The sequence below is a fragment of the Styela clava genome, chromosome 8 (assembly GCF_964204865.1).
Source record: "Styela clava chromosome 8, kaStyClav1.hap1.2, whole genome shotgun sequence".
NCBI lineage: Eukaryota > Metazoa > Chordata > Ascidiacea > Stolidobranchia > Styelidae > Styela > Styela clava.
Window position 1 is genome coordinate 22742500 of NC_135257.1, and position 11228 is coordinate 22753727.

The 11228-nt window shown below is 38.1% G+C and overlaps 1 protein-coding gene across 2 annotated transcripts; it reads right to left on the reverse strand.

Annotated features, from left to right (window-relative positions):
* Positions 1-1322: 1322 nt before the first annotated feature.
* Positions 1323-10689, reverse strand: LOC120345803 (uncharacterized). Of its 2 annotated transcripts, XM_039415352.2 has the most exons (9): positions 10534-10689; positions 8705-8784; positions 7566-7700; positions 7137-7227; positions 5585-5689; positions 4638-4742; positions 3587-3777; positions 2792-2872; positions 1323-2135 (listed from the first exon to the last, which is right to left on the reverse strand). In XM_039415352.2, exons 2-9 carry the CDS (start codon positions 8762-8764, stop codon positions 2031-2033), a joined length of 873 nt encoding a protein of 290 aa, XP_039271286.2. In that variant the 5' UTR covers positions 8765-8784; positions 10534-10689; the 3' UTR covers positions 1323-2030. The 2 variants fall into 2 exon arrangements, with proteins under 2 accessions (XP_039271286.2, XP_039271287.2); XM_039415353.2 differs by lacking the exon at positions 5585-5689.
* Between the last annotated feature and the right edge of the window lie 539 nt (positions 10690-11228).

Genomic DNA, 11228 nt, shown 5'->3' on the forward strand with positions numbered 1-11228 from the left:
TTACTTGGACAAACGCTTTCCCGCCCGGAAACCAAGCTAAACAACCGCTAAACGCCGAAATCTCTCGAGCGTCTTTTTTTTTTTGGCCACTTCCTCTAAGTCTAACCCGATCCTGTGGACACTGTCTCCGATCTACATGACACGTCCGGATCGGTCCCACAGTTTCCCGGGAAACAATCGTTTTCGACACTGATTGAGCTTACGCACCAAAGTGCTCTCGGTTGCCTAACAATCAAGCGGCGTTGCGTTTAATAATATCTAGTTTTCCACATATTAGGACTATGGGCATTTTCCAAAAAGCGTTTATTTTAGAAAGAGAACGCAGTCGATTTAAGAAAAGGATACTTCTGAAAAAAACGTAGCAACTGCCTTTTCAGTAATGGCTTAGTGTTTTTAAGGAAGTGGCATATCCCATGCAGACACTAAGTAGCCTTATCAGAAGTGGCTTTGCGTTTTCATTACGGCATATCCTTAATGATGGATATAGCCCATTCAAAAATGACGAACTTTGTTTATTGTACCCATACTTTTTTAAATATTTGCTACACTTTGTTATTACATGAATTTTCCCGAATGTGGCAATTCTGATATTATTTATAGCGAACCTATATTTTTGTCTTCTAGTACCCTCGGGTGACGTTGCGTTTGATAAGTTTTAAAAATTATTATAGAGAATTTAACGGTATCACGACTTCTCAGCGCATAAGGAATAAGTCGGTATCAATATAAAGTTTTTTCTTTTCAAACTCAGATTCTTGCGAACTATTTTACAAACGAGTAAGTTAGCTCCATAAAGTCGATATTAAAATATACTGATAATATAGTTTCTATAGCGTCGCTTTTATGCCTAAAAATTTATCGCGGTCGTATATTTATGGAAGCAGACGCTTATTACGTCATGACAGTTTCAGATCTTAATCGGATTAGCGATGTCGCGTGATGGGATAAACAATGACATCGCCGAATTAATTTAAGTTTATTGCAATATTCTATTTTTAAAAAAATCGCAATAAATTTAAAATATAAGTTGACATATGCTATCAAAATCTACAGTAAAGTTAGGTGAATCCAATAGTATTTAAATAATTAAAAAATGAACACAATTGGTTTATTTATTTATAACAAATTCTTTCAAAGATAAGCGTAAAATTACCCAAAGTTTGCGATAGTTTGACCGCATTTTTGTATCATTTTTCCGGAGTTCAAAACTGACAAAAACCGACAAAACGTTCGCCAATTGTTGGGACGACCCATATGGACAAAGATAGCTCAGGCACGTTCCTTCCTGATTATTACCTCCCCCAACCACGACACACTCAATATACAAACAGATAAATTATTCCAATTTAACACGAATTATAAAAACATAAATCTTCTGTTTGACAATCTTAAAGCATTTGTACAAAATATTAATTTTTAACTAAAACACTGGCTATAACGTGCAAGGAAGTGCAATGAATTATTTAAAAACAAATATGCATGAAAAAAGGCTTGAAATCTAAAATTATTGGATGTATCATAGTAGATTTTGCCTGAGTGTCAACTGAAAGGACCCATACCCACAACTAAAAGTGGAAAGAGTACTAATAAAAGGGTTGCAAGTTTGTTCAAAGCAAGGTCCCGAACCCCCCAGTGGAAAAAGTACTGATAGAAGGGTTCCAAGTTTGTTCAAAGCAAGGTGCCGAACCCTCAACTAAAAAGTGAAAATGGTACCGATAGAAAAGTTGCGAGCTTGCTCAATGCAAGATCTCTTAATAAAAGTAGAAACAATACACATGAAAAAGAAATTGCATGCAATCACTGAAACTCTAAAATAAATCTATAGGTTATTCTCGTATTGGAAATGACAGTAGATAGCAGTTGAAATCATCCTTGAAAACATTCAACACTGTCAGGGAAATTGTCTAGTCTATCTTATGATAAGTGAGAACCAACGGATGGTCAAACTTAATCCAATGATATCAAATTTCTGCTCAATAAAATAAATTATCTATGAAAAGTTAAAAAACAAAAAAAATTAGGATAAAAAATTATTCATGTGGAATCTCGTGTCGAGTCTTGAACGGGTCGTCAATTTCACTTTCATCAAAGGTCCAGGGTGAACCATCTTCAGGGTCGACTGATTTGTCTTCATGCTTAAATAAAAAAATACAGGGTTTAAAATCAACTATTAAATCAACGGTCCATGCATTTTGCTTCGTATCGCAGGTTCAAATGCTTGGCAGAAAGTATATGATAAGGCTGCAGTCAGCAATTACGAAATTTCATGCCGATTTGTGAAGACTTTTAGACTGAGCCTTATAAATTTTTAACTTGGGGTTTATGAAACTGACCCACTGATTTACTAACTCTTTGTTGCCATACTTAATTGAATTTTAACTATTCTGTAATGGATCATGGTGTAATCAATTGGACAGTACTGTAAGTTTTTCAATGTCAAGCGGTCAGAGAGAGCGTTAGGAATACGCTCGCCACCGCACCTCTGATTACCCTGCGTGGGTTTGCAGGTGCGAATCCCATGCGGGGATTGTTATGTGCGAGAGGATTACAGGACTCCTCGCTACTGTAGGGTGTTTCACGTAACCGATGGCCGGTTACGGCTTCCTCCACCATCAAGCCCATGCTTCCAAAAACACAAATAACTGGCTAACTAATCCAATACCCGACCTGGACTGGTAACCGGATTAGAGGCCGTTGTTCGCCATATGGTTAAGCCTTATTGACTTTCCTCTCCCCCGGGATAAATATGTAACTCCTATATCAGATGAAACTCCTTAGCAACAAGACTTACATTCATGTTATTCGCCATTTCTCTGTCTTTTGCAAGTTGCGACGCGAGTCTGCTACGTCTTTTAGGTTTGTGCATTGATTTCTGGAAAAAAGTAAATATGAACGTTAATATTTACTGTGCACTACATAAAAAACTGTGAGAAAGTGGATCTCCTAACCATAGATAGGCAAATCCAAATAAATGATTACTCTAAAACCAGAAAATATTTCTAAATCTCATATTCCTAATTGTTCTGTGTGTTTGATTAAAAAAAACCTTTAATATATTATGAAGATTAATTTCAAATATATTGACTGATTCAACTTGGTTAAACTTTTATTTAGCACATCAGCGGTCGTTTGCAACATTTCCATCACTATTCTTTCGGCACCCCCGAAGTATGTGGGCTAAGATGGCGGACACCAGAACGTAGTATGTGTACCAGGTTAGGGTTAGGACATAATTTCAGGTACAAATACTACGGAAGTCACTTGGCTAGTCGCCGAACTCGTAATAAAACTAAAATAAGGGAAATTGAAATAAAATTTTGGCCTAATCCTAACCTAGTACACTTACTACGTTCTGGTGGCTGCCATCTTTGTTCACATACTTCGGGAGTACCACTTTTTCTAGTTTTAATTGAGGTCTCGAGACCTTGCTTTCAGCAAACATGCAACGTTTCTATCAGTACCCTTTCCACTTGGTTATGAGCTCAAGACCTTGCTTTGAGCAAACTTGCAACTCTTCAATCCCATTTTAAGTCAAGGCAAACCCCTATACAAAATTGAACTCATAAAACAAATTCTATAAACGTACTTGTCTTCTGAATTCAGCTTGTTTTTGCTTTAAGTCTAATTCTTCTTTTGTTAGAGTTTGATGTCCCTCATGCTTCAATTTTTCAAGTCGAGGTGGGGGTCGTGGGAGTGGCGGACGGGATAATGGTTCAAGGACAACAGCTGATCCACCTCCCACTTCAAACGCTGCGCCACCAGTTTGAACTTTTGCCGCTACAAGTGAAAGATAAAAATCTGGGTGTGATTTCTGATTAAACGTAATCTGTTTAATATTTCTATATAGTTTTTCAATGTGCAACCATATTTCTACGTTTCAGTAGTTCTTGGTATTTTAGTGATTTGTATGTAACTTCACACAGAGATGAGTCTCCTTTACCTCCGAGTGAGTGCCCGTATCTTTCATCAAAAATGAGTTTCTTCACTTCTGAGTGAGTGCACATAACTTTGCTCATAGATGAGTCTGATTTACTTCTGAGTGAGTGCCTGTAATTTTGCTCATAGATGAGTCTGATTTACTTCTGAGTGAGTGCCTGTAACTTTGCTCATAGATGAGTCTGATTTACTTCTGAGTGAGTGCCTGTAACTTTGCTCATAGATGAGTCTGATTTACTTCTGAGTGAGTGCCTGTAACTTTGCTCAGAGATGAGTCTGATTTACTTATGAGTCAGTGCCCATAACTTTGCTCAGAGATGAGTCTCCTTTACTTCTGAGTGAGTGCCAGTAACTCTGCTCAGAGATGAGTCCCCTTTACTTCTGAGTGAGTGCCCATAACTTTGCTCAGAGATGAGTCTCCTTTACTTCTGAGTGAGTGCCAGTAACTCTGCTCAGAGATGAGTCCCCTTTACTTCTGAGTGAGTGCCCGAACTTTGCTCAGAGATGCGTCTCTTTCACCTCTGAGTGAGTGCCCGTAACTTTGCTTAGATATAAGTCTGATTTACTTCTGAATAAGTGCCCGTAACTTTGCTCAGAGATGAGTTTGTTTTATTCCTGGGTGATCGCTTCTAACTTTGCTCAGATATGAGTTTTCTTTACTTTTGAGTGAGTGTGTAATGTCCCGCAATTATCATACTTACAACTTATCAATCCTTGTGACTCAAGCTCTTCCAAGATAACCTTTGACCTCAATCGTTCACGAGATGCACTGTTGCTACTGAACTGATGTCCGGCTAATGACAGGTCTAAAACAGAGAAACATATAATCATTGATTGTAATCTTATGCCATGGTTATCATATTTCGAAAACGTGTGAATCCTATTCTATGCTTGTATGAATTGACGGTTGGCGCACTGTTCTAAGTCAGCGGTGTCCAACAGGGCCACAGAGCGTTGGGTGGGGAGGCTGCAATGCTTGGCAAATAAGTCGTTTTACTTTATACATTCAGAATATACAAATCAAAATAGCACTATAAATACCACTGGAATGATAAACAGGCTCCGAAAGGGGACCGTGCCTTTAAAGGTTGGAGAAAACAGGTCCAAATCTAGGGTGGGAGACATATTCGTTGGATTACTGGACTCCTGGCTATTGTAGGGTGGTAACATAACTGTTGGCCAGTTACGACTCTTTCCACCATTAAGTCCAGTAATGAACAATGTTGGGTCGAAGTCCCATTCAAATGATTCGAGTCACTTTGATAAACTCATTTCCTTTCCGGCTTGGCTTTGCGTATCCAATTTATTGCACTCGGGTGACGTAATAACTTTGGAGCTAAAATATTAAACTGCGATACCAACATATTCAAGTTTTTACCATTAGGCCATCGCACCTACATAGATATGCTTGAGTTGTTTTTTCAACTTTCCTCTCCACTGAACAAAGCAAAAAAGCTCATTTTACTCTGATAAGCCATATCATTAGGCCAGTTTTTCTGTTATCCCCCCCTTCATCAATAAAGCATAAAAGCCTATTCTAATCTATTCAGCAACTGCCTTGATTTCGCCATATCAATAAGCTTTCTTTCAGCTTTCCTCTCTCCCTTAATAAAGAACAAACGCCAATTCTACTCTGATTATTATGAACCTGATGAGCAATCTCCTTGTCCCGTTAATGTTTCAATGATTTCTCTCAGTCTTCTATCTGTCAATCTAGGACATGCCGGTCTATACTGCTTTAATCTGGTTAGATCTGGTTTAAACAAGATGTTTCAAACAGGGCTGCAGGTTCTTATGGATATTAAAGTGTGTGGAGTGTGTGAACCAATATGGAGGCAACTAATTTTGTTCGCCTACTTTACATCAAATTGTGTAAAGGAACGGAAGCCTATGGGCAGGAGGTATATTCACTTGGCTAACACAGACAGTCCACGAACTCGTAATAGAACTAAAATAAGGAAAATCGGGATGAAATTATGGCCCAACCCTAACCTGGTACACATACTACGGGCGTACCAAAATTTCATTATATATTTTCACCAAAATAGTCCGTGCTCATTGAAAATATTTTAGCCTGTTTTGCAATACTGCAATATGAAATCCATGCATCTGAAACAAATAACTGGCTAACTAATCCCATACCTGGCATGGACTGGAACGAGAGACCGTGGTTCACCATATATTTGATCTGCCTTATAGGCTTTCCTCTCCTTTGGGATAAATATGTAAATTCTATCTTTTTCTATCCATTTTCCCTTTAAACAAGGCTTTGTATATTCAGTCACTGATATATATAAAATTATTGTTTTTAAAGAAACCGGAATATATCTCATCACATTTCTATTCTTAATGTAGTTTGATTAGAATTTATAATCTCAAGTACAATATTCAGTGCTACCGAAGTATGTGTACCAGGTTAGGGTTAGGCCATAATTTTATTCCAATTTTCCTCATTTTAGTTTTATTACAAGTTCGGGGACTAGCCAAGTGACTCCCGTAGTATTTGTACCTGAAATTATGACTTATCCCTAACCTGGTACACATATTATGTTTCGGTGGTTCACCTACTTCAGGAGCACCCAATATTCTATCCCAGTATATATTGCTGCACTATAATTCAGCTATCTCTCTCTTTAACAGTGTTGACTTAAACAAACAAAGAGAAGAATTCTATGAATGATAAAGAAACAATCCTATTTCCTCCTGTGCATAAATCCTTGTTTAGATAGTCCTCATCATATTTCAAATTTTTGCTAATTTACTTAGATCAGGGGTCTCAAACTCATGGCCCGAGGGCCAATTGCGGCCCACAGGACGATAGTTTGTGGCCCTCGCCTTACTAATGTTAGTGTGTCACTTAGCCCAGTTAATACATTGATGATGACGCATGATTTAAGATTAATACATTTAATATAAATTACCGGATTTTCGACGGCACACTCACTAATTATTAATTCTTAATATTTTCAGTTAATTATTTTTATTTAGTCCTAATTTGTTCATTTATGTTTCAACTTGTTTTGTGTTCAAAAAAATTATTTTCATAATTTGCGGCATCCAGTGGCCCCTAGGCAAATTATCATGCTATCGTGTTTTTGGATTCGATTTTGCGGCTATATAAGAGATCGTGGTTTCTTATATGATTATCGTCCTATCAGATTTCCTCTCTTCCTGGAATAAATATGGAAATTTCATCTTACCTGGAGTTTCTGGCCTGTTGTTTCTTTCTATTTCTGAAACCCTGTGGGGATCCGATGTCTCGGTTATGATGCCGTCTTGAATGTCAGAATCCTGTAAGACAGAGAAGGTAGATTTATTTAACCAGGAATTCATTTTGAATGCATGAAACTGGCCAGGGCTTCTCAAACTTGGGTTATCTGGGTGCCACTAGCAAATGCCTTCACATGTAGCTTTGCTCAGAGATATGACTCTTTTGCTTCTGAGTGAGTGCCCATAACTTTCCTCAGATATGAGTTTCCTTTACATAGGGCGGCAAGTAGCAATTCTCTCGCACATAATTAACCCGTGTGTGATACGAACCAGCGAACCTACGCAGGGTAGTCAGAGGTGCGGTGGCGAGCGTATTCTAAACATATTCCTACATTATATAGCAAAGGAAGAAGTCATACCATTTCATCAATCCCACTGTCTCTACTTTTTGCTGATGAACTTTTCATGGTGATGTGAATCGCATCGTTTTCATTGATGTTTGATGATTTTGTTTCGTTCACTTTTATCTTTCGTGCTTTACCGCTGGCAGGTTTCTATGGCGATAAAAAAAAGGTTTGAAAATTCAAGCAAAAACCATTAAAAGAGTCAAATTTCAAATAACAGTATTATGCCTTTCACTCCAAAAAGTGCTGGCGATCCAAAAGTATGTCTACCAATATGGAGGTAACTAATTTTTGTTCGCACCTTTTACATCAAGTTGTTTAAATGGACTGAAACTCATGGGCGGGGGTTATATTCACTTGGCTAACACAGACAGTCCCCGAACTCGTATTAGAACCAAAATAAGGAAAAGCGGATTAAAATTTTGGACTATGGGAATACCAAATGATCTCGTACAAGCGGCCACTAATATGTAATGAGTTACTGTATTTTGGAATCAGAGTTGGGTCGATTCATCAAACCCTGGTCATGGTATTTGAACCCGAGATTTTTCACCTTCGATAACCACGGATATTCCAAATTAGGTTGTGTTCATTGAAAACATATAGAGGTGAGCAGTACTTCATATAAAGCAGCAGCAGCCAAACTTTTTGTTTGTGTGGCACCAAAATACCAGTGAAAAAACTGCGCACTTACAGCGAAAAAAAAATTTGCTGTTTTAAAAAAAACCTCAATTTTCTTTTATAAGTACTTTATGCTTTTTAAAGTTTTCAAAATGTGGGCCTAAGGAATAAAGGCATTGTCAACTAATTTGACTCATCTCCTTCTGTGTTTTCTGAAATACTGGAAAAATGTCGCTAAACTCGGTTTAGCAGAAAAGGAACTGCAGTTTGCGAGCTGCAACAAATGATATCAACGTCTATTGTCCCGGCGCCCCCTTTGAAAACCTGAAGTTATGATATTTTGAACGTGGCCATTCTAGATTTTGAGAAACTGACTACAATTAATTTTGAATCATTCCGAAGATTCAAATTCGTTTTGTGCATGCATGGCGACAGTAGATTTTCAAACCGTTCAGGAAACATCGCACCCCCTACCAGTTTACAAGTGCTTGCCTAAAGCCTTAGACAGGGTGAAAAAACAGAGAAATACTCACAACAACTCCGTCTTCAACTGTTATTGCTTGAACTGCATCCTTTGATGATGAGCATCCCATCTTGATTCTGGCAGTAATATCTGAAATATGGAAATACTGTTTCAAAACCAACGATCATAATATAGTATTTTCATGTAAAACCAAGATGTATCCCTCACTGATATATTAACAGCCAAAACACGCACAAGCTCATTTTTATTTACAGACATTCTTGTCTGTAGTGAGAACATAGGCTAAGATTTTTATATTTATTCCTGGGGAGGGAGGGGGAGGAACTAATAAGGTGGGATTAATTGTATGGCAAATCACGGCCAGCTACCATATCGGATATAAGAATAGCTAATCAAAAATTCTTTTCATAAATATGGAGGAGAGTTCAGGATCTCTTTTCTGGATTTCCAAATATATTTCGGGAAGAATTAACCAGATTTGATATTTGTTTCTATGCGTGGACTTGATGGTGGAGGATAGCCATCAGTTATGTAAACCATCCTACAATAGCTCTCACACATAATTAAACCCACCGTATTTGAATCTGCAAACCCACACAGGGGTATGATAGCAGGCATATTCCTAGCGCTCAGCACAAAAAGTGCAGTTTTAAATATTCTGTGGCGTCTGCAGCTGCCGCAAAACCATGGCAGTATTTCCATACCATGGCCGCTACAGCCAAACCTATGGCGACTGACTTTTTAGCTGCCACAAACCAATGACAAGCTGCCGTTACCGCGGCAGCAAATTGAAAACCAATGGAAGGTAAAATTTGCTGCCGTAACCATGGCAGGTGGGCCGTAAAGACAGGGCTGTCCCTTATGGTGACAAATATTGGGTTGGAACATTTTTCTTTTGATGGATTTGGGGTCAGGGTTAAGGTTCGAGTAGATATAATTCCACATGATCAATTGAAACCTGGCACATTAATTGTGAATATATTAATACTGAATACAGAATAGCGCTATAAAACCATGGCAAGAGCTGCCGCGGTTCGTTCGTGGCGGGAGCTGCCATGAAGTGGTAAGAACTACGCCTCCAGCACGATGCCCCAACAACTGATCCAACTGATAATTGCACAGTCTGTACGAAGCCACCTACAAATATTTGAGATCTTTAATCAAATTGGCAAATGTTTCACCCAGTAGGGTGATATTTCCAGTAGAAATTTTTCAAAATTCGAACATTCAGTTTTTTTCATAAACCCTAGTTGCTTTATTTGGAACCACGATTGTAAAAAACAATCACAACACACATGACAATCGAACTGAACGAAAATTCACGAAAGTTGACAAAACTCAAAAGGAGATTTCAAACATAAGACGTAAAAGTACTACATGGGGAATCTCACCTTGTGACAAAGTAAATATGAGTAAAATAAAAAAGTGCAATGAGATACCGGTACTCTATAATGGGGCTTTTAGTTCGGTAACATACACCAGGAGCAGAAAGATTCAACTGTCAAAAACAGACACGAATCTGCCAGGGCATTTTAGGTCTTACATTGCCATCATGATTAAACTAAACTAATACAGAACATAACCTAGAATGAGGTCAAAACATGCGCCCATGTACACAACACTTTGGTACCTGGATCAAGTCCATGCATCTCAAACAAAAACTGTTTAAATATTCCCATGGGTTGGTAAACAACAGTCTCCAATTTGACGGACTTCGCAATTGATATGAAAATACTAAAATCTAATCACAAGATAACCAGATGACTGGTCGTGATACACCATATGATTAACAAGCCATTTTATTGGCTTTCCTCTGCTACACATAAAAATGATATTTCAAGACATAGTTCTAATATCAAATGATGTCAAAATTCTTACCTTAACTAAATGAAGAATATAAATAAAACGATCCAAAAACTTGCTTCTCGCTGTCGGCAGAGTTCCAGTATTCACGTTAGCGCAACGCTGACTGACATAAATCAGCGGCAGCGCCAACGTTAAATAGAAACTAGTGAGACTAAACAAAACAACGCGGAAGGTTGATATGGCAACAATAGGGTCAAGAGGTCCTTGAGCGACGAGGCGTATAATTAATACGTCATAAAAAACCAGCGGGCGACCAAGTTTCGTTTACTCATTCGCTTTTTGTAAACAATTTTTCTTTTTTATTGCTAATTAAAATTTAAAACCTATCAAAAGTTCATTGTTGGAAAATATACCCGACGTCTCTGAATTTAACCGTTGACTGATGACGAACCCAATCATTGTTGTTCGGACGTCAAAATATATGTTGAAGACTCTCATAAATTATTCTAAGATTTCCCATCCGCCGTTGAGCTGACACTTCAAAACCGATCCACGTGCGCGGTTTTTTGATGAAGTGTCATATTTATTTTTGTGGTCAATCACGCAACAACAGGCGAAAATACGAATATTTCGTCATAACAAACCAATTGGTAGAATGCATAGTCGCATTGAAGAGGAAGCTCGAAGAGATATAACATGCAAACCTAAGATCATCGATACCAATCTACGAAGAGACAGCCACTTTACGTTCGCCTTCAGCAGGGGTG